The sequence below is a fragment of the Suillus fuscotomentosus genome, assembly GCF_016647785.1.
Source record: "Suillus fuscotomentosus strain FC203 chromosome Unknown F5891scaffold_55, whole genome shotgun sequence".
NCBI lineage: Eukaryota > Fungi > Basidiomycota > Agaricomycetes > Boletales > Suillaceae > Suillus > Suillus fuscotomentosus.
Window position 1 is genome coordinate 80,955 of NW_024539567.1, and position 23,776 is coordinate 104,730.

Consider the following 23,776-nt stretch of genomic DNA (forward strand, 5'->3'; position numbering starts at 1 on the left):
CTCAGAATGCATCTGAAGCTTTGCTAGGCCATGCCAATGAGCCATGGTATACAGCAACTTAAGAACAATCTGATTGTGCGGCTCGGGAAGAAGGCCATCGAAGACAGGAATAGAGCACTACAAATCGCGTCAGTGGCCTATCTGACTTTAATGGCGGGAAAAGCACATACCTGGAGGAGATCTTCAAAGTTGCGAGCGGCCATGCGTTTCATCTCCGAAGAATTGGCCGAGAACTTTCGAATGGTGGCCGCGCCAAATGTTGGAGTTTGTCTATATCTGATAACAAAGATTAGCAGAATGGTACGAGCTACGCATACCTATGCGACATACCTTTGGTCCAATCGATGGATAAGACCCTTATCTTGTGCCACAAGAATTCGCAGCAGGTGAATGAACAGCATCTTCCAGACCCCGATCTTGAATTCATGTAAGAGATCTACAACAAGGGCATGAAAGATATTAAATCCTAAATGACCTAGGCAATCCGAGAAGGCATTCTAGGGGATGGTTAGCTATGTAGGTTATCAAAGTTCAAATCTCACTGAGGTCAGCACCCAGGACTGTGGTTTGAGAATATGTTCCACCGCTGCGCCGCCAACCGTTAGATTCTTCTCATAAATCAACGTCCGCGCCTCGCTAACCATAGTGCCTCGTTTCTGATCATTGCGTGCCAGAGTCTTGCATTGTTGTCTATCTCGAGACATTTCCATATTCTGTATGCGATCCTTCAGTATGAGGCAGCGAGGACAAGGACAACCTCCCAGGTTTCGAACTGTGGCAATGAGAACTCTTGATAAGATTAGCATCAACAGATTTCAATCTGTAATATGATTTCACGCACTTCTCGGGATAGTCAGCCGAGTAAGTGAAGATCCGAGGGTAGAACCGACGCGTAATGCCGTCGCAACAACGAATGACTATTCCATGTTCATAGGCCTTCAGAAACTCGTCGTCTAGCAGGATCTTCCACTGCTCGTGAAATAATTCACAATGACAGTGAGTGGCACCTTCGCCGGTTCCACCAGTAAAGTCCTTAAACGCATCTGGGAGCTGGTACCGCAAGGTCAGGTGTCGAAGAAAGTGAATAAGATTCGGTACACGTACCGTCTCGAAGTAGGCAACATGGTTGCTTAAATTGCACGACGGTTTGCACCGACGATACTTCGATTCATTGCCAAAGTACATGTAAGTAGGCCATAGTTTCGCATTACCAAATGAAGTGAGTTGTGTGGCGTCAGACCAGAACATTAGTGCAGCCACCACTCGAGGTAAATCACAGTCAGGATCCCCCGGCAATTCTTGGAGTTGACTATGGGCCTCATAGAAGGCCCGGGACGTGTACAAATCTCCATAGATTGGGACTTCGCTGTCCATGTGCGGAGGTGTCCAATGCAGGTGATATGGCTCGTAGCGAAAAAGAGCGTCATCTCGAGCGTTCGCAAGCTTCTCTCGCATAACAGCTACGATGGAACGATGGTACAAATTTGCGGCTTGGTAGAGCTGAGGGCCTGGCGTGTCAGTGGTGCGAGAAAAAGGAACCTGGATGGAAACTGGTGTGCTCTGCCATCCAGCGTCCTCATCCTCCCATTCCTCTCCATCTCCTTCATCATACTCATTGGCACCTAATTTACAGTTGATTTTCTTCCATTGGGTGGAGCTCACGTTAGTGGCCTGGAATGTGCTGTCGCCCACGATCTCTATCAGTTTTGCAAAGTCTCCTTGTGACTTCTGCACACCCTGGTTCCAATACCAGTCCCCAAGTTGGAATGATGCACGATTGGGATAGGGGTGATATTGAGAGATGTGGCTCGAAGGAGCAGGTGTGTGGGCATCTTCGAGGATGTGAGGGCTGCCTGGAATAAATGAGAGGTCTGCCATAGTGATGACCTCCTCCGGATCGTGGGATGGCGGTTTCGAAGAGAAATATTGACGCACAAGCCCAAAAATATTTGGGGGAGTACGAAATACAGTGCGCACAGGTGAAGCAGAGCGTTCGTCAGATGTGACAACAGAACCAACAGATTCCGGAGGTTGGTCCCGCACCTCCACAGGCACAGTAGGTGGAGGCTGAGGCAGTACATCTCTAAATCTCTTGGGCATGAGACGGTTTTGATGTCTCGGTCTACGCTGTGCCAAACACATGTCTTCGTCAATGTCCATGCCTACATGGGCAGGAGCAAGGGATGCGTTAGGCAGAGGAATATCTTGAACATTCAACATTGAAGCGTGAGACTCTATATCAGGCGCTCTGGCCAGCTCCACCGGAGCAGCCGCATCATTCGAGACGCGAGACCTTTTCCTGCGGCTTGCAAACTCCTTCATTGATGATATTGCCGACGACAGACATTTTTTCGTCTGGGGGCATGAATGCTGGTGTAGGCTGAAGTAATTCTGGGCCGTGAACATTCACTTGCAAACGCAGGTATAACCGAAAGATGACATGAGGGAATGAAAGCAAGAGAATAGACCAGACAAATTCTGAAAGCGGATGGGATGGCGCGCTTATAGCTAAGGCGTGCTAATTGCGATGGCACGAAATTAAGCAATGCCATAATTGCGATGGAGTGATAATTACCATATGCGATCATTGCCATATTTTCATGTGCTGTGACAAATGTAAATCGCCGCAGATGTATATAACACTTGAAATCTGACATGAGTCTTCCATCTATGCGCCCTGAGATGTCCGCACCATCCTCCCCATGTTCTACATGCTCAGATCTCGAACCCCCGGAATTCCAAGTCGACCCTAAAGTCGTCAGCATGTTGGTGAAAATCTTAATAGCACACCATGGTATACTGCATTACCATGGGCAAACGGGAGAACTGGCCACATATCAATGGTAAACACATCGCCCTCATATAAAACATTTGTAGACTCACATGTACACTTGAATTTAAGGCCGAACGACGAATATGGAAATAAGATCCACCCTTCACGATTCGCTACTTACCACAAGGCACATTTATTTCGCTACCCATCTTGCCTTTGCGCCAGGGGTGGTAGTTATGTTGAAGCAGCGGTATTTGAGAGAACTGAAGGAATATGTTGAGGTGAGTATGTTGCGGAATGCGCCACCAGCACTTGCGGTTACATGGGTAAGCTGGCTACCTCCAAATAAAGAATGGTGGATGATCTTCAATTTAGTCAATATTCACAAATTCTTCGGAAGAGCCTGCGTACCTGCCATTTATTATCCTCGCAGAGGTATCCTTGTGTTCTCGTTTACACTCGTCCCCGCATGCTCATACGCTTAGAGACCAGCAACCGCTGTGCCCGCATCCGCCGTATGATTAGCAACCAGCATGCATGTGGTGCAAACTGCTTGACGTCTGTCACATATTGATGTGATACTCGTGTTTGCGTTTATACAATTTGCACGAGATCTGAGGACCTACACGGCCGATCGAGTAGTGGTCTTCAAGCTTCATCAATCCGGGTACATCAGATATGTTGATTACGGGGGTGTGTGTATCGTATCTCACCATCTTGCGTCGTGTGGCGTGAAAAGTATAGTAACATTATTGTGGCACTCCTTTGACCGTGCTCAACGTTCAACAACAAACACATTCGCATATTCTAATTTAATCAAGGCATCATCGTACTAAACATCATAGTGGATAGCAAAAGGTCGAAAACAAGAATAACTCAAATGTATAGGGTTTATATACTGACTGACTTTCTAAATTCAACTCCACCGGCAACACCCGACATTTGCAGCATCGTTACTACTGCCACGGAGCTAAATCTTCATACACACACAAGGCTCTCTCCTTCAGTCGGTTCTTGTTTGCAGACACATAAACTCGGAGGTAGAGAGTATGAGTAAATTTGCTGTCCTCATAAACGATGGTCAGGACCAATAGTGATCTGTGCATCCATGAGATGGATTCAGATACTGTCTTCCGCAGAAGCTATATTGACGCCAAAAGTAAATAGAGTCTGGAGTACTGACGAATAGGAATTCTTCATGAATCTATCTGCTACTATTCTGAAGAACAACGACACCGAGATCATGCTATAAAAGAGGGGAATGCATGTACTGCTAAGAGTAGACATTAACGTATAGCTTTGTCATTACATGAATCGGTAATGTAGTGTCAGAATCAACGGATAGCGTCTGAAAATTACAAAGTCCAGGGGATGTATGTTTATAGATCAATAGTAGTTAAGAGTCAAGGAAAATCATGTCCCTGTTCCACCATACAAATCTGATCGAAACGTAGAGTGAAGAAAGTTGTACCGGTAATCACATCGATGGTATTTTTCTTAGCATTGCATTTCGCGACAGTTACGATCTGACCGCGTGAATCACCATCCAAAACAAGGCACCGTTGGTTTTTTTTGCGTGGAGGAGCTAGATGGAGATCCTTAGCCGGGATATGGTAGTGTTGAAGCGCGGCGCCTGCGCTGTTAGATGTACAAAATGCTGAGATGCAGCCCGTGGGTGCAGGTCCATTCGTGCTGCAGAATGGGTCAGGAACGGCAGTGAATACAAACCGTTTGTGTAGCCTGCCACCCATGAAGCTCGGGGAGACTTTCAACACTGCGTGATGCTTAAGGAACGTCGAAGAAAATTCTCGACTCATCAACCAAGGTAGGGGGCCTGTGATGAGATAAGATAGATATTGTGTTGCCTTCGTTGACGACTCACCACTGTCCCAGAGTTCCTCAGAATTGGCGCGAATGTTATCTTGGATGTCTTGGGCGTTGAGAGTCCAAGGGTCAAATGTTGACGAGCTGGGATGGGCACTCGAGGAAGGGTTGTCTGCGATATGGATACCCTCAGCGCTGGTGTTCCACGTGGTCCACATGTTAGGTGACGACAGGCTGGAATCTGTGCGGCTAGCGGGAGGAAATCGTTCAGGAGGCGTAATGTTTCTTTGATGCGGTGATGGCAAGTACGATCTTTTTCGCATCTCGCAGAATGAAGCTAGATCTGGTGCTTCAAGTATTGCACCATTGAGCCTCATACCATAACTTAGCAGTCGTAAACATTAAATCAAATCAACATGAAAATTAGCTCGTTTCTCACCTGGTAACAATGTCTTGATTTTTCAAAGTGATACGTGCCTGCCCATGCACAGCAACTGTGCAAAGGTCACTCCCGAGACCATATAGCGTGGCTCGGAAGCCTTTCCAGTCACCTCCAACAATAAGTACTTCTTGACCAATGATCTCTTTCAACGAATCCAAGTCCGCATTGCTTAATTTCATGACGAATCCAATTGGAACGTCAATCTGTCACAAATTAGAGATAGCTCAAATCCAGTCGAAGGGAACTTACAAGAGAAGCATTGCCTTCAGACAGCAGCGTCAAATGAGCCTTCCGGAAGTCGACACTTTGAACAACACCTTTTGTCTGATACTCCGGCCCGCGAGCTACACTCACGAAGTCTCCGGGTCTGACATCATAACCCCGCTCCCTCATAAATTTCATTGTCTGCGCAATGTGCGTCTGTCGAACAAAGGTCGCGGTAACTTTAATAAGTGGCAGTGTGGAGATATCGTCTCCAGTGAATATAGGGTTCGCATCTCGGAACCACAATTGGGTGTCTCCCACAGGAAACCATTCTATGACCCCATATTTCCCCATGTGCTCTCCTGCAAGTACTTTTATTTCATCGCCAACTTGTATCGAGTCGCAGTCGGGGAAAGGCTCAAATTTTTGCTGGATCGGTAGCCGTAGGTGCAACGTGTGATTCAATGAACAGCACTCTAAGTAGTACTTCGAAACTTGCAACTTCGAAATGAATGTCAGACAGCATCACAAGGTGTATATGAGACACCTACCTCTTCCTTCGATACCGCTTGACAAACGTGGCAGATATCATCAAATATCTGAATGATGTGTCCTTCCACGCCCAAGTAAGAACCTGCCACGACTCGAACTGTGTCCCCAACCCGAAAGATGCGCTCTAAGTCCTTGAGTCGCAGGTCAATTTCTTTTCAATGGCCGTCAAAGGTAAATTCTAAGTGCGCAGAACCAAATATATAGTCGGTTGACACGACCGTTCCTATCTTCGAATAAAGTTCGCCTCTGAGAACTCTGACCGCATCGCCTACACGCAAAAACTGCATGGAAAATGACGCAATAGACTTCTTGACAAATAATGTGTCCCACCCGGAGTGGAAATGCAGTCGAATGTCATCAGCGTGAGGGGAGGCGACGAGTTCTAAGAGAGAACAGTGAAATTTTTTGAGTAAAAGTCCCATATAGTACCGTTCTCCTTTATACGACCATCCTACGACCATCCTACGACCTTTTCGTCATGAATGATGTCAGACACTCTATTGTCATTCGGAAGGCGAGATCGGTCGAGGAGCACCTTAGATCCATGAGGCATTGAATATGGGAATTCTCGTGGAGGAATCAAGACTACCACAAAACCAGTCGATTGTTCTGAGTCGAACACATAGCCGATGTCACCCTTATATTTACCGTGCTTGATCCTCACCCACGATGGGTTTGGAAGTTTGAGATTGGAATGTTTCACCACTCCAAATTCTTCATCCAAAATGAGAAGATACTGTTTCACGGAGAGACTATAGGAAGTCGGAAGCGAAGCTGCGATGGTCCTGGGGCTATCCAAAACCACGTACAGCTGACCTGGTACCCAGGCTGACACGATAACAGAAAATCCCTTGCTACTTAGGTGCTCCGCGATATATGGCGTGGCAGTTCCTACGATGTGCTGAGTGACAGGTTACATGATCATAAAATAGACGCACTGTGAACATGAAGAAGATATGTCCTACTTTTACTTGTGTCAGGGAACCGAGCAGCCCTGTAAGAAAGGCGTCCTTTCGAAGAACTGATGTTTTTCTCTCCGAACTTGACGAAGATTTTATCGATCGCTACAGCCAATGTGTCCTTGGCCGATGGTCCTGTCAAGCATGTCATGTTCTGCAATCTCATAATGCCATCTTCACTCCCTGTCTCATCGTCGAAAAGACTGTCATCTTCATCTTCCCCTGCCTGGTCATCGATAAAAGGCTACGTTTTCGGGTTTAGTGTAAGAGTTTTTAGAAAGGGGCGTTTCACGTACATTGGCTTGCCTCCTACGCGCTCGATGATCCCCATCCCCATCCCCTTCCTCGTCCTCGTCCTCATCCTCATCATCACCCTCCTCGGCTTCGTCGAGGATGAAGGGCTACATTTTTTTAGCACAATAAATCATTCAATAATATTATTTCGTGTATGTTGGATCGCCTACGCGATCGATGGTTTCGAGTTCTTGACGAGTATCCATCCGTCTTCGACACGAAGGCGCCTGCGGGAGAAGCTTTTGCTGGATGCATCATTTTCGATGGACCATCTGAGGCCTGAGGCATGTACCTGGCCTTCAAGGCCAGAAGATTCGCCAATGCAATACTGTCATTGCCATCACCGGAGAACAAGGCGTCTCGGGCGTCCTTCCAGTCGTCTGCTGAGTATTGGGGGCCGAGGTGCGATAACAAAGCCTCTTCCATCTGAGGGTATGTCATTTCCGTGGTAAGGAATTGTTCCAGTATGCACCAGCTGCCTTCGTCCGACAGAGGTGATAACACTGGCGTCCGCCAATTCCCTATCCCATGGGAACATACTCATGGATGACAATCTTAACAAAAGTGCATTATACTCACCGTCATGATTAATTCTGACGTGCTTCGTGGCAGGTTCATCATCACTGGGTGCTGCCAGTGCGCTGTAGATGAGGAATCTTGACTATACGTGAAAACACTTAAAACAAAAGGGGTGCTCAACAGCAAGACCGGGATACGAGACAACGACTCGACCCAAAGGACAACCACTGAGAGAAGTTCCTCGAAATAAAGTGGAGGGAAACTCTGTGAGCTAGGCGGGCGCTAATAGGCGCGAGAAGATAAGGCGCGCGAGATGCGCGCGTGAGCGGGAGGTCCGAGAATATGCGCGCGCGAAGCGAAGGCGCGCCTAAAGCGTTAGAGGCAAGATCTTACTGAGGAGTGAGTGCAAAGGTGGAGGATTGACAGGAGGATATGATCTGATAACAAGTGGGGAGGTGATCTATTCACTTTCCAGTACACAAAGATAAGGGAAAAGTAAGTACCAGAACCCAAAGGAAACCCTTCTGTATTTAAGAATGGAGAAGGCGCGCTTCCGAGCGCGCTCCCGAACCGAGTAACCATATCAACTCTAATTATAACTAAGTTTAAATAAACTTTCCATAAGTAGCGCGGATGTCGGACCGAAGATTTTATTAGTTCAATGGATAAGATAGAAATAACGCACCAGCGAATCAGTAAGGACATGGGACGGATGGACGGACGATAGTGCGAAGACCTATGAGGAGGTGCGCGAACGCGCGCGCGAAGCGCGCATAGCGCGTGCGTAGGCAAGGCGCGCCTAAGTGCGCGCGAGTTCGGATAAGGCGCGCGCGAGTTCGCGCGAGACTGGTCCTTAGGAGTAGAGCTGTAACATATAGGAATGTATGGTTAAAGGCCGGATATTTCGTCATTGAGACGCGCGAGTCTCTACAGCGCGTTTGCCACTGGCAGTGGACATGATTATGTATCAGACTGCAGCCACCGTGTGGGTCAATATTATGTCCATAGCAAAAATAAATCTCACATACTATATGCCCAATGACTGACCAGTGCAGTTAATGGTTTATGTTTTATATGTCCGAATTATAACAGTATGATATTGAGTAGTAACAATTGAAATAAAACTTGAACCTGGTAATAATGATGTGCCACCGAGGGGTGCTGGTGGCTCCGCTCGAAATGGTAACTACGCGTCAGGAATACACCCATCCCGGGCCGGTACACACTTGGTGGCCATACACTGTATATAATACAATGACCCTACGGGTATGCCTGGACCCGACATTTCTCAAACCCAAACCCATCCTTCATCAATCAATCATCCCTTGGGATACAAAATAGCGCGAGAATAGGGATAGGAATGTACTGTGACCAGCCTGAGTCACTCAGAATAACGCAATGGATGCAACATATTCAAACTCAGCTGGCAATGACCGATTTGGAAGCGGAGCGCTAGATTCCGACTGAGTTTGAATATGTCGTTCACTATATAGTGTCATGCCTATTCTTTCGTCTCTTTCTTTCCTTTCGCTTCCCCACTATGGCACTTACTGTACCTTACCTTACGCTCTAGTTTTCTGCATCCATCGATGTGCCTTAGATCTTAGCATTTAGTAGTAGCGCTGATTTGGAAATACTATGTACCCATATCCTAAGACAAGATTGATTAGCTAAAGTCTGGCCTTCTGAAAAAACCCGATGTCGGTTGATCATAATGATCGCGTGTTTACCAATGTTCAGGCCTCAGGTATAATCAAATTCCTAAGTACGACTATCGGTAATGCATGCTGATTTCAGAAATCATTGTTCAAAGATGCTCTTCTTCACCATGCTCCTCACCGGAAACTTCGCCCGCTTCATTATACTCCAAGAACTCCAAGGAGTAAGTGGGAGATGGAGCACCTGCTGCAATCTGACCAAGGACAGGCACGTAGATGTCAAAAGGCATATGGTGCTCGAGGTTGTCGGCGCGGTAGTATTCTTCAAGCCATCTATACCTGTAGGTCATCACCTTATCTGAAAGGGCCGCAACCTGATTTTCCGTATCTCTCAGTTGTTCCTTCACTTGATGCAACTCATATTCCAATTTGCTCATATATGGTTCGTCTGTGACTAGGTGAATATTTTGTTAGACTTGTCGTACACTTAACAGTCTTTAAATGTGAGATCTCACCTGTCATCTGCGTTCCTCTATGGACTAATCGATTGTTTTGATAGAACTGCCTGCACCATAAGTCTTGTCTGAGTTAGTCTTTGCCATGTTGTCACTGACTTGCAATCAGTGTTGGTTGATGGCTCATCTACATTAGAGCACTGTGATGAAAGATGGAAGCTCGAGGTGAACGTGATTTGTTTGTTAACTTCTACCTCGCTCTGAAAAAGACCCACCTTAGCGTGACGTTCCTTCCTATGTGGATGCATTGTCGTAAACATTCCCGGGAGGGTGAGTGAGGCGTCTCAGGTCCAACTGATGCGTCGTTGTGCATGATGTAGGTGGTAGTTGCTGCAACCGTCTCGGCTTATGTATCCCCACAATTATAATTTTTAGATTGCAGGAACGGCGGTGGGCCATCCAATTGAGATGGCGCAGAAGATGGCGCGAAGATGGCGTGGAAGATGGTGCGAAGATGGCGCGATTTGTTCTCCGCCTTGGCAATTATGCCGTCAAGGTTTTTTTTATAAGACTTTGGAGGTATATAAAGTGTCTCGTTTGCTCCTTATATTTGACCCTAGTTCCTTCCACGTAGTAGTATGAGCGGCGACGAGAATAACTCCACTGCTGGCGGTAGTTCGCGCAAGCATAGCGGCTCAGCACTTTACATGGGCCCGCGCAAAAAGGCGTAAGTGGTCTTTCACGTCGAGACATTATCTTCCTGACTTTTCTCAATCAGAACCTCCTCGAATCCCCTTGTTCTTCATGGGCGACATTTTGGCCGGACGGTATTTGCATTATGTAACTATCCTGCTCTTTTGACTTCTGGCATACTTCGACTCCAAGAATTGCAAGACTCCCCGATAGAGGATTACCCGGCGGAGTGAGTACGAGTATAGTGATCACATGCCATCAGTGCCTTGACGTTCTTTTACACTAGTATTAGATGAGAACACAGGGTATTTATGGAACTGATAGACTCATACCCTGGTCTTCTAGAACGCCTGACAAATGGTGACGAGGAGGATGTCATTCACATAGGAGAACTGGTAGGTCTTTAATTCTGTGCTGTTATGATAGTCACATTCTTGCAGATGGGCAAAGGAGCATCTGGTGCGTGAGGCGACGATACGAAGACTCTCAAATCCGCTGTCCTCGAATGGCTTGTACCCAGAGGACAGGCGGTGATACCGCCCCTCTCGTGCAACATAAAGTCTGACCGCGGGTTCAATCATGAAGTCACTGGCGCATTGCTCTGCCCTGCAGGTCTTGACTGGTCCAACGCAGAGTGAGCATTTCGAGTTTGTAATAGCCTAATGATGTTAACGCTACCCAGGACCAAACAAAGTCTTAAAAGCGGTGAAACGGCAGTGCGCGGTGACCAATGGCCCATGTTTTTATATGCAGGGTACGTCTATGATCCAGAAGATCCGTGGAGGGGTTTACTGAGGAGCGACTTACTTATCTTCGTGAGTTCACCATCGGCCATCAAATTCCAACGCAACATAATATTTTCAGCAGGGTTTCAAACACGTATTCACGTCTCCAAGCTCCGTAGACAAGGAGCCAAAAGCTACGCGCTCCAGTAATGCATATCTCCATGGCATGAAATCTGTAACTAAAGGGTCCTTGGCGTATATTGCTACACAGGTGTGTTCGAATTTTGATAATACATGCCTATCTCACTCATTCCTTCAGGTTCGGTTTTCTCTGAGTTCATCTTCAGTGTTTTCACATACCGACACTGTCACGGACTCTGAGAATTTTTACCATACTATCCTTGACCTCTTGGACGATCCTGATGAAATCCAGGAAGTAACTGACCTGATGACGTGGTGGACTCGGTCCGTAACAGATTTCACATCTTGAAGCGCTGAATTAACTCATCTACAGTCAGGTTTTTCCAAATTCTTCCTGCTCGCAGCGAAGTATCAGCCAAAACAGCGCATTATCCAAAATTCAGGAAAAACGGGCTGCCCTGCGAGAACGAAACACTGCTTGTGCTAATTAGTTAATTTGTCATATTCTATAGTAATGTTGTAAAGCCTGTGAATCTAATGAATGTGATTATGAAATGACCGCAATCTCCAGTGTAGCACCTTGAGTCTAAACTTGATGAATCTGATCAGAACCGCTCTATGTAAGGCTGCCTATCTAAAGTCGGGCATGTATTGTCAAAACTCAGCAGTCAGGTATGGCAAGATAGCCTATTCTCGCACCCTGGCAATATGTCAGTGGTGGTGGATTCCTCCACGGAAGGCTGCCTATCTAAAGTCGGGCATGTATTGTCAAAACTCAGCAGTCAGGTATGGCATGATAGCCTATTCTCGCACCCTGGCACTATGTCAGTGGTGGTGGATTCCTCCACTGAAGGCTGCCTATCTATTCCTTAATCATTTGATCTGCAATTATGATAGATATTTTCAATATTGTGTATTAGGTAAAACAAGCTAAATCTTTGTCAGACCGGGGTCAAATGCCTGATGTAGTTGTCTAGTATGTTCTCATGCTTATCTCAGGCTATACCATCAATGACTCTATCCAGATTCGTGACCGTGACAGCCGATTTGACTTGCTCGTTCAACTCGACTTGCTTCGTCGCGATTATCTCCAAGATATCTACCATGTGCCGGTGGTAGATTAACTGGCCTGTATCCTTCCGGTTTTGCCATGCTAAATGCCAAAGACAACCCTACAGTCGAACAGCGGCCCATGATTAATATTCCGAGTCACCTTTCTTGAGATCATCAAAGTGCAGCAGCTGGTGAGTTCAAGGGCACCACATACAAATCACATTCTTGTTGAAGTCTCAACTCACATTCCCGCCACATGATTTTCGGGCGCAGATCATGATTTGTCGTGATGAATAGCTTGTCTCCCCTTGAGTCTAGCCTATCTGACATGCATAGCTCTGGTTGCGATAGCATTTTGGCTTGCTCTGAGTAATCTATGGAATGCTCCTGCTTTCTCCGTATGTGACGGAGGCTGAGCGCTGAGCGCTGATGTCAAAATCCCACTTGAGGAATCAGCCATGTCCTGCTTACGAATAATTGACCTATAGAATATCCATCATAGGCATTCACTCAGATTACGCATTCCGGAATGAGACCTATGAGTTCATTCATTGGAGTCTTGGTGAATTTGGAGACAGCGATCTCGTTTTGTCGTCGGTGAGCAGCGTCCAGTCCTATTTATAGAATTTCATGCCATGCTATTGTAGAATCCATCCCTTCCAAAACTGCTCATCCCCTTCCAGGTCTTCCATTCAACTCCTCGATGTAGACGATGCATGCTCGTGAGTTTGCATGTCACTTGAACATTTAACGAACGAACTCGTCAAGCTTTGAGCTACTTACTAGTTTATCGATGCAGCAAGTGTTAGACTATAGGAAATCACAGCCATGCCACCTTGTCATCTCGCAGAAGTTTATGTTATGAACGAATCACAAATCTTTCATGTTGCTCATCATGATATGCCACTCCCGTACCGAACCATTTGTGGTATGTCTTACTCTATGCTTCACCAACTCGTAAGGTCCTTCTTTATATGCATTCCAGCTGCGGTAGCTGTTCAAATTCACGATTAGTGATGCTAACGACGGTAGGCTTAAAATGAAAATGTTTGTTCTGAGATCTGTCGAAGAACTCCACATTGGAGATGTGAGACAATCTGACGGGTACCGTGTGGAGAAGTGCGCAGCGCCGAATAAGCTCTCATCAGAATGATAGCATCAACTGTCAGCAAAAGTAAGCTCATTTCATTTCCCCTGCGATACATGCCATTCTAGAATGTGGTACAATTTACATCGAGATGGGTTTGTGCGTGATGGAGAACAAACGAGCTTTTTTATCTTAACCTACAGTGGCCATTGCTGGTCACCTATAATGACAGTACTTGTGTATTTATTGTATCATTATGACACTGTGGACTGGTGCCACGCCTTGGTAAGGCTTAGGACCACGTTGTGGGATAGGCAGAGTGCAGGAAGAAGACCATCAGACATTAATGTTTCTCATTAAATATCCACAACAAGTTAGAATACACATATGATCATCGCACTCAGCTCACAGCCTGCAACATCAGGCGTGCGGGACGATGTTCAGAAGTAGTTTCAAGTGAAAGTAAAGCTACCTGGAAACATAGGGTAAAGATGTTCAGATGAGCCAATATATCGCAACGAGCATCAAGGCAATAAAGCTACCATCAAGGTACAGATGAAAACTACTCAGGGATGTCTAACGAAGAGTAACCGCTCGCTGCAAGCATATCATCTTCATGGGAAGCATAGAGCGCGCTTCTATTTCACTTCAGAGCTGAGTGAAGTATAGTTAATGATTGTAGACGGAGACATTACCGAATACTTACCAGCGAACCAAGCGCATAAGTCGGCCTTCATATCCTCATCGATCTTATCCATCATGGACTGGTAAGATTCGAGGGCTGCTCTATAACTGTTTGTTCGAAATAGTGCATAACACTGTTGCTGGTTCGCAGTGTGCCACAAAGACTGGAGGTCCCAGCCGAATAGCTGCAGAAAACACGCAGGTGAGCACGAAATAATGTTCGGTTGCATCATATCAGCGTACCACAATAAATTCATCATACATCAAATGAATTGGCGATTTGTAAAAGAAAGTACTAGCATTGACAGCGGCGGTGAAATGTTCAAGAGCTTCATTGTAGCGTGCACCGTCCAATGCAATTTTTCCTAGTTGGACGCGCAGGTAGGCCTGGTTTACGAAGGGCAAGAATCAACGACAACACATGAAGCTGGTGTGATCAAGCTTACTTCCACGACACAACAAGCAACAGGATCGACACTGGGACACGCAGCTAGCTCTCGGATGCGAATTATTGCTTCTTGATGTTCATTTGCATTGAACAATGCAATGGCCTAAAAACCATAAGAAAGATGGAGTTTGGTGGAAACATATTGCCTGCCTTGATCAAGAAAAGGAAGTGATTGGTCTTCAAATTTCGGTTCGTGAACATGGATGCGAGGTCAAATGAAATTCTGGCGGCCAGAACCTGCTTTTTTCCGCAGAGGGCAATGCCCTCAGAGATATGGCCTGCCAACGATGGCTGAATGCTGACGGACTATGCCATCATTAAGGTTAGCCTTTATAGAGGGGTCATGATTGGTCAGTCAGTCTCACCCGAATTGCGTCTCGAAATGCTTGGGCCCAGTCATACTTTCGCGCCATAACAAATGCGCGATTGGCATAAGCAGTGTGATCGCTGGCGTCAGTGCGGATATCTTGATTCAGCACCTTTTCAGCAGTAGGCCAGTCCCCAACTATGCATGCGTTGCAGACTGTCGAGTTCATAGCGATGACCTGCGTAGCTCACGTTCATGTTGCGTTATAACAGTTAAGGGTGGAAGCATGCCTTGAAATCAGAGTAGGCTTGAGCCTTGGCATGAAAAAGACGTTTAGATGATGTATGGGTAGGAAAAATGAAAACAAATGTACCTGATGCGTCCCCTGCTCCTTCATGAGACCGTCCTTTGAACCACCCTCTGACAAAGCATCCTCGGATGTTGGCCACTCTGAGATCTTTTTATCCACACCTCCACTGAGGACGTGATTGCCATTCACAGAGAATGTGACGCAGTTCACCTCCCCAGAGTGCTTAAATATGGCAATATTTCGTCGATCTGAGAGCCGCCAGAGGTGGACACGGTTGTCATGAGACGTGGAGACAAGGAGAGTGCCGCTAGAGTTCAGGGGAATGGCATGGATATCCTTGAAATGGCCCTTCCAGGGATCACCGACTTGCTGCCAGGTCGATGTATCCCACTCTTGTATGGTAGGATCAGCCCCATTACGCCCCAAGAGAAGCCGTCCATCATGTGGCATCCACGTGAGTGAGTAGTTGAATCCTCCACGGAATGTCATCAGCAACATGGGTGATTGTGTTTGATGGTAACTGTAGAGATTGTAATAAATTTGCACATTACAGTCCGTTGCAATCGCAAGATGTGCAGACGAATAGTGCTGTGCCATCGAATACTGAATGCAGCAGACAGTTCCACCACAATTGAGTGTATGTTGCACCTGCCACGTTGATGTATCCCATAGCTTCGTGGTAGTATCAGATGATCCACTGGCCAGCATCCTAGAATCCGATGAAAAGTCAAGTGAAAATATCCAGCCGTTGTGGGCTTTATTGATTCTTTGGTTGAGTTCTCCAGTGTTTCCATGCCAGACGATGAGCTCTCCACTCTCATCGCCACTGGCTATCCATTTCCCATCTCGTGAAACAGCCAATCCCCGCACTCGACTGCTATGCCCCTCCATCTTCATCAACATTACACCTGTTTTCAAGTCCCACAGACGAAGCATTCCATCATACGAGCCCGTGATCATGCGTTCATCGTAGCTATCTTGGGGTTTGCAAACCACGACTGCAACCACGCGATCCTCGTGATCTTCAAATGCTCGAATGGGCGTGATGTTTGGGATGAGCGCCGCCATTTTAGTGGAGCTGCAGCACAGTTGAGGGGGATGGCGTCTTGCTCAAAGTTGCGGAGGTGCGTGTGATGGGTTGTTTTAAACCTGCTTCATAGAATCACCCCCTCACTAGACGCCCAAAACATGAGGCTATTATCACAAGTACCTTGCTTGACAATCTAAGCGAATGCACTCATGCATCCAAGACGTGTCACCGCAATGTTCCACATTAGTCAATGATCCTGATGGCAATTGTTTCAGGTATCCACGCAGCAGATAGGAAGAAGACATACACGGTTCACCCGATTCACTTGATTGGCCATGCCCTCGAATTTTGATTAAGTCGCCATCCAAAGATGTAGTATTCGAATTTCCACCCGGTGACATGTTGAGCGTCTGTTCCCTGAAATGTTCGTAGCGGACATCCGAGGCTTCCTTTGGTCTGCTCTGCACCATGATTCATGGGTATGTGCAAATCACCATCAGCATTGAGCCTTTTCAAACTCTGATTCAAGCCAGCTGTGATTGAACATTGGATTTGGGGTTTTGAATCAGTAACTCCAAGATACGTTGTTTCTCGGGTTGAGGATGGCAATGAGTATGGCGATGACCTTCTATGTAGATGGGTCCACCAGTTTTCTAGTTGTGTCTAGTACGTTCTCAGGCTTATCTATACATAGCTGCCAACCAACAACTCGCTTCTTTTTTTGGACTTCATGCCGATTTGGCTGTCATGACTCATTCACATCGGGGTGAACGATATTTAAAAGAGGTTCATATGTTGTACAAAATGTGAAGACAATATTACCTTGCGAAGCAAGGTCAGGTTCACATGGATCATTTTATGTGATTTCCAAATAATAGTAAATACAGTGACGCCATACAACGTGATACGATGATGTGAACTTATCACCTACCTCCGATTTCTCTTCCAATACTTGTCGTTTTCTGAATAACAAAGTAATAACTTAGACTGTGCAACTCCCTCGTGCCCAGAGCTCCGCCCACAGGGCGAAGCTAGCGCGCTTCCCTTCCAATATTCGTCGTTTTCGGACAACTCCCTTTTTTGTTAATATGTTGGTAATAATGTGATGAATAAATAAAAATTAATCCTATAATTTTACGCCGCGCCCCTAAACATCGTATTTACTATCTATCTATCGAAACACCATGCAACCTAGCGTATTTGAACTGCTAAGTACCTCAGACAATCAATGTGCTTTCATTTTCAGTGAGTATAGACTGAGAATTACTGATATCGTTCTGGATCCCAGAGAGCCAAAGATTGGGAGCAACACTGTGGAAGCAAAGAGAACCTGTGAGAAGAAGATATCGTCATATATCGTAATATATCGTAATATATAGGAAAGGTTTTTGTCACATTGTAATATAAAGTGATATAAAGCAATATATGACCATGTAAAAGCACCATAATCAGCATAATCCCCAGCAAGAACTCACCGGTTTACTGATGGCAAAGAGAGCATTCTTGTGTTATCCCCCTGCATTTGTTATCATTCACCTCGACTTCTGCGATTTACCGCCATTGCACGGACTTCTGCCTCAGCACATACCAGTGTTACCTTGCAAAATTAAATTTTCCATGGGCACAGGTCCTTCTACAAGAATCACGCGGCGTCAACTCCCTGTAACACCAGCTTACGCATTTACACATCGGGGTGAACGATATTTAAAAGAGGTTTATATGTTGTACAAAATGTGAAGACAATATTTAATATTTAAACTAACATAAAGATGGGTGCACAACTTCAAATTTTGGTGGTGTTTTGTGTGTAATCCAAAATATCAAATATTCACAACCATATTCCCACAGACAATATGTCAATAAACATAAGAAATATAGTCAGATTTTTCATGTCTGCTTCAACTTAAAGTTCAATTTCCATGTACAACTTTGGAGAAAACTTGAAGTTTTACAGATGACATGACATTAAAACTCGATTTAAATGTCAAGCTTTGGCAAAACTTCAAGTTTTCTCCAAAGTTTTATGTAAGAATCAAACTTTAAATTGAAGCAGACATGGAAAATCTGATTATATTTCTTATATTTGTTGACATATTGTCTGTGGGAATATGGTTGTGAATATTTGATATTTTGGATGACACACAAAACACCACCAAAATTTGAAGTCGTGCACCCATCTTTATGTTAGTTTAAATATCAAATATTGTTTTCACATTTTGTACAACATATAAACCTCTTTTAAATATCGTTCACCCCGATGTGATTACTCGTTCAACTCGACTCGGATATGCCGCTTCGTCACGGTTATCTCCAAGACATTTACCGTGTGCCGGTGGTAGATGAAACCACAGTTTACGACTTGTATCTCTCCGGTTTCGCCATCCCAAATGCCAAAGACAACCCTACAATCGAACAGTGACCCATGATTTCCGAGTCACCTTCTTTGAGGTCATCAAATTGCTGGCAAGTTCAAGGGCACCACATACAAATCACACTCTTGTTGAAGTCTCAACTCACCTTCCCGCCACATGATTTTCAGGCGCAGACCGTGGTTCGTCGTGACGAACAGCTTGTCTCCCCTCGGGTCCATCTGATATGCATAGCTCTGGTTGCAGTAGCATTTTGGCTTGCTCTGAGTAATCGATGGAACGCTCCTGTTTTCTCCGTATGTGACAGATGCTGAGATCTCACTCGAAGAATCAGCCATGTCCTGCTTATGAATAGTTGACCTGTGGAATATCCATCATAGGCGCTCGCTCGGATTGCGCCTTCCGGAATGAGACCTATGAGTTCATTCATCAGAGTCTTGGTGACTTTGGAGACAGCGATGTCATTTTGTCATTGGTGAGCAGCGTCCTGTCCCATTTATAGGATTTCATAACGTGTGGAAAGTAACTCTTGTAGAATCCATCCCTTCAAAAACCGCTTATCCCCCTTCCAGGTCTTCCACTCGACTCCTCAATGTAGACGATGCACGCTTGTGAGTTTACACGCCACTTGAACATGTAACGAACGAGCTTGTCAAGCTCTGAGCTACTTAGTTTGTCGATGCAGCATGTATTAGACTATACGAAATCGCAGCCATGCCACATTGTCATCTTGCAGAAGCTTATGTTATGCCCGAATCACAAATCTCTCATGTTGCATATCATGATATGCCACTTCCGTACCGAACCATCTATGTTATGTCTTACTCTCTGCTTCACCAACTCGCAAGGTTCTTTTTTTTTTGGCATCAGATTGAGTCCTTTGGGGTCATAGACCCTATGTTGGACATTTCTCGTCATATGCTTTTCCCCCGTATGTGTTTTTTTGGTGGTATGGCACTATCATTCTGTGTTTTCGGACACGTACTCGTAAGGTTCTTCTTCATATGCATTTCGGCTAGGGTAGCTGTTCAAATTCATGATTGGTGATGCTAACGACTGTAGGCTTGTAATATTTGTTCTGAGATCTGTCGAAGAACTCCATGTTGGAGATGTGAAACAATCTGACGGGCACCGTGTGGAGAAGTGCGCAGCGCCGGATAATCTTTCTTCAGAATGATAGCATCAATTATCAAGCAAAAGTAACATTTGATTCCCCCTGTGATATATGCTATTCTAGAATGTGATGCAATTTACATCGAGATGGGGTTTGTGCATTATGGAGGAAACGCGAGCTTTTATCTAAACCTACAGCGGCCATCGCTGCACGGTCGCCGATAATTTGCTCACATGTATGTATCACCATTTTATGACAGTACTCATGTATTTTATGTATCATTATGGACTGGTGCCTGCCTTGGTAAGGCTTAGGATCACGTTGTGGGATAGGCAGTGTGCAGGAAGAACATCAGACATCGATGTCTTTCATGAAATATTGACAACAAGTTAGAATACACATGATTATCGCACTTAGCTCACAGCCTGAAACATCAAGACAGACACGCGGGGCGATGTTCAGAAGTGGTTCCGAGCGAAAGTAAAGCTACTTGGGTAAACATGTTCAAGCGAGCCAATACATTATGACACCAGCACCAAGACAATATGGCTACCGTCAAGGTACAAATGAAAACTACTCGAGGATCTCTATTTTGAACTATGCGCAATCGCTCGCTGCAAGCGTATCATCCTCATGGAAAGCATAAAGCGCGTTTCGATTTTACTTCAGAGCTGAGTGAAGTACAGTTCATGATTGTAGACGGAGAGACGGGTAGACATTATTGAATACTTACCAGTGAACCAGGCGCGTAAGTCGGCCTTCATGTCCTCGTCAATCTTATTCATCATGGACTGACACGATTCGACGGCTGCTTTAAAACTACCTGCTCGAAAGAGTGCATAACACTGTTGCTGGTTCGCGGTGTGCCATAAGGACTTGAGGTCCCAACCAAATAGCTGTGGAAAACACGTAGTTGAGCACGAAATGAGTTTCAGCTGCGTTAGATCAGCGTACCACGACAAATTCATCGTACGTCACATGAATTGGCGATTTATAGAAGAAAGTGCTAGCATTTGCAGCGACAGTGAAATGTTCAACAGCTTCATTGTGGCGCGCGCCCTCCAAGGCAATGTTTCCTAGTTGGACGCGTAGGTAGGCCTGGTGTGTGAAGGGTAATAATCAATGACAACACATGAACCTGGCGTGAGCGAGTGTATGATACTCACTTCTACGATACAACAAGCGACAGGATCGACATTGGGACACGCAGCTAGTTCTCGGATGCGAAGAATTGCCTCTTGATGTTCATTTGCATCGAACAATGCAATGGTCTAAAAACCGCAGTGAAGCACGGAGTATGTTGGAAAATATTACCTGCCTTGATAAAGAAAAGAAAGTGGTCGGTCTTTAAATCTCGGTTCGTGAACGTGGATGCGAGGTCAAATGAGATCCTCGCGGCCAGAACCTGCTTTTTTCCGCAGAAGGCAATGCCCTCGGAGATATGGCCTGCCAACGATGGCTGAATGCTGACGGACTATGCCATCATCAAAGTTAACTTTTGTAAGGAGGTCATGATGGGTCAGTCGGTCTCACCTGAATCGCATCTTGAAGTGCTTGATCCCAGTCGCACTTTCGCGCCATGACAAATGCGCGATTGGCATAGGCGGTGTGATCGTTAGCATCAGTGTAAATCTCTATATTTAGCACCCTTTCAGCGGTAGGCCAGTCCCCAGTTATGCATGCGCCGCGGACTGTCGAGTTCATAGTGAGGACCTGTGTAAATCATATTCATGTTGTGTTATAAAAGTCAAAGGTTGGAACATGCCTTGAAATCGGAGTATGCTTGAGCCTTGGCATAAAACAGACACTTAGATAACGAACAGGTGGGAAAATGAACAAACGTACCTGATGTGTCGCCTGCTCCTTCATGAGGCCGTCCTTTGAGCCATCCTCTGGCAAAGCATCCTCGGATGTTGGCCACTCAGAGATCTTTTTGTCCACACCTCCACTGAGGACATGGCCGCCATTCGCAGAGAATGTGACGCAGTTCACCTCCCCAGAGTGTTTGAATATAGCAATGTTTCGTCGATCTGAGAGTTGCCAGAGGCGGACGCGGTTGTCACGAGATGCGGAAGCAAGAAGAGTGCCGCTAGAGTTCAGGGAAATGGCATGGATATCCTTGAAATGACCCTTCCAGGGATCACCGACCTGCTGCCAGGACGATGCATCCCACTCTCGTATGGCGGGATCAGCCCCATTACCCCCCGAGAGAAGCCGTTTACCATCTAGTGTCCACGCAAGTGAATTGTTGAATCCTCCACTGATCGTCGTCTTCAACTGAGTGGGAAATAGAAGTAATGGTAATGATCTGTAATTGTAACTGGAGTAACTCTGGTAAATTTGGACATTGTGGTCTGTTGCAATTGCAAGAAATGCAGGCGAATAGTTCTGCCATGGCGCATACCGAATGCAGCGGACAGTTCCACCGCAACTGAGTGTATGTTGCACCTGCCACGTTGATGTATTCCATAGCTTCGTGGTAGTGTCAGATGATCCACTGGCCATCCCGGAATCCCAAGAAAAGTCAAGTGAAAATATCCAGCCATCGTGGGCTTTATTGATTGTTTGGTTGAGTTCCCCTGTGTTTCCGTGCCAGACGATAAGTTGTCCGCTCTCATCGCCGCTTGCTATCCATTTCCCATCTCGTGAAACAGCCAATCCCCGCACTCGACTGCTATGCCCCTCCATCTTCTTCAACATTACACCTGTTTTCAAGTTCCACAGACGAAGCATTCCATCATACGAGCCCGTGACCATGCATTCAAGTTCGTCGTAGTTATATTTGGTTTTGAAAACCGCTATTGCGACCACGCGATCCTCGTGATCTTCAAATGCCCGAATGGGTGCGATGTTTTGGATGAGAGCCGCCATTTTAGTGGAGCTGCAGCACAGTTGAGGGGGATGGCGTTTTGCTCGAAGTTGCCGAGGTGCGTGTGATGGGGTGTTTTAAACTTGCTTTAAAGCATTACACTCTCACCGGACGCCCAAAACATGAGGCTATTATCACAAGTGCCTTGCTTGACGATCTAAGCGAATGGCCCGGGCTGATGCGTTCAAGTCGTGCTGCCGCAGTGTCCCACATCAGTCAATGAACCTGATGGCAATTGTTTCAGGAGTTCACGCAGTAGATAGGAAAAAGACATACACGGTTCACCCGATTCACTTGATTGGCCATACCCTCGAATTTTAACTAAGTCGTCATCCAAAGACGGAGTATTCTACCCGGTGACATGTTGAGCTTCTGTTCCCTGGAACGTTCGCAGCGGGCATCCGAGGCTTCCTTTGATGTACTCTGGTTGCCAACATCATGATTCGTGGGTATGTGTGATTCGCCATCAACATCGAAAATAATCAATCGTTTCAAACTCTGATTGTCAATTGAAGTCAGCTGTGATTGAACGTTGAATTATTTTGGATTCGGGGCTTTGAATCGGCAACTCCAAGACACGTTGTTTCTCGGATTCCCGGTGGTTGAGGATGGCAATGGGTATGGTGATGCCCTTCTAGATGGGCCCACTAGTTTGTGTTTCCATTCTAGTACGCGGAATTCTACGCGGAACCATTTTGTATATATGTCAATTGCGGTGTATGGTTCCTAATATTTGAATACACATTAATCCATGTGGGTGGTTCTCGTGACAGGGATGGTCGAGCTTGTGGCGTTCGAGGCTACTTTTGCACATAGAAGCTCTGGAGACGTGGCCAATACCGATGACGAGCTTATCGAATCGAGGTATGATTATCGATGTTGGGTACTATTGACGTGATACTCGGCCCGCTTTGGATCCCGTTGTTTGTCCAGTCCTCATCAAATTACACATTGAGCAAGACGAATGTAGATCTCAATCTTGAGCCTGACCAGTGCAAGATGAACAAACATTTCGAGAGAGATACTCGAAGATCATCCGAATCATGCAAGTTTTTTTTGTGATAGGATTGGGCAAGTACACTGGTATTACAGATGGTGATAATATTCAAGTGTAAAACCATCACTGGGCATCGAGGATACAATAGTGGATTGAGTCAACTGCGACCATGAGCACCACTACGCCATCTGCTACTAAGTAATATTTGTCGCGCCGTCTTGACGGGGTATATCAACACGCTCTGACCGTTATCATGGAGGCATCTGTAT

General features: G+C 45.9%; 3 protein-coding genes across 3 annotated transcripts; 1 reads left to right on the top strand and 2 right to left on the bottom strand.

The window, feature by feature from the left end:
• Positions 1 to 4,176: 4,176 nt before the first annotated feature.
• F5891DRAFT_983434 (uncharacterized protein) lies at positions 4,177 to 7,489 on the bottom strand (the record flags this gene model as incomplete). The annotated part of the gene is made up of 11 exons (XM_041377323.1): positions 4,177 to 4,607; positions 4,656 to 4,981; positions 5,037 to 5,242; positions 5,289 to 5,744; positions 5,795 to 5,946; positions 5,989 to 6,076; positions 6,265 to 6,547; positions 6,605 to 6,686; positions 6,734 to 6,998; positions 7,051 to 7,155; positions 7,268 to 7,489. 11 exons carry the CDS (start codon positions 7,487 to 7,489, stop codon positions 4,177 to 4,179), a joined length of 2,616 nt encoding a protein of 871 aa, XP_041222001.1.
• Positions 7,490 to 9,374: 1,885 nt separating this feature from the next.
• On the bottom strand, positions 9,375 to 10,053 carry F5891DRAFT_983435 (uncharacterized protein; the record flags this gene model as incomplete). Its single annotated transcript, XM_041377324.1, has 3 exons — positions 9,375 to 9,679; positions 9,741 to 9,790; positions 9,956 to 10,053. The coding sequence occupies 3 exons, from the start codon at positions 10,051 to 10,053 to the stop codon at positions 9,375 to 9,377; spliced, it is 453 nt and encodes a 150-aa protein (XP_041222002.1).
• A 172-nt stretch (positions 10,054 to 10,225) lies between these two features.
• On the top strand, positions 10,226 to 11,730 carry F5891DRAFT_1130266 (uncharacterized protein; the record flags this gene model as incomplete). Its single annotated transcript, XM_041364501.1, has 9 exons — positions 10,226 to 10,236; positions 10,315 to 10,407; positions 10,459 to 10,602; positions 10,678 to 10,768; positions 10,856 to 11,007; positions 11,056 to 11,188; positions 11,241 to 11,369; positions 11,418 to 11,563; positions 11,613 to 11,730. 9 exons carry the CDS (start codon positions 10,226 to 10,228, stop codon positions 11,728 to 11,730), a joined length of 1,017 nt encoding a protein of 338 aa, XP_041222003.1.
• Between the last annotated feature and the right edge of the window lie 12,046 nt (positions 11,731 to 23,776).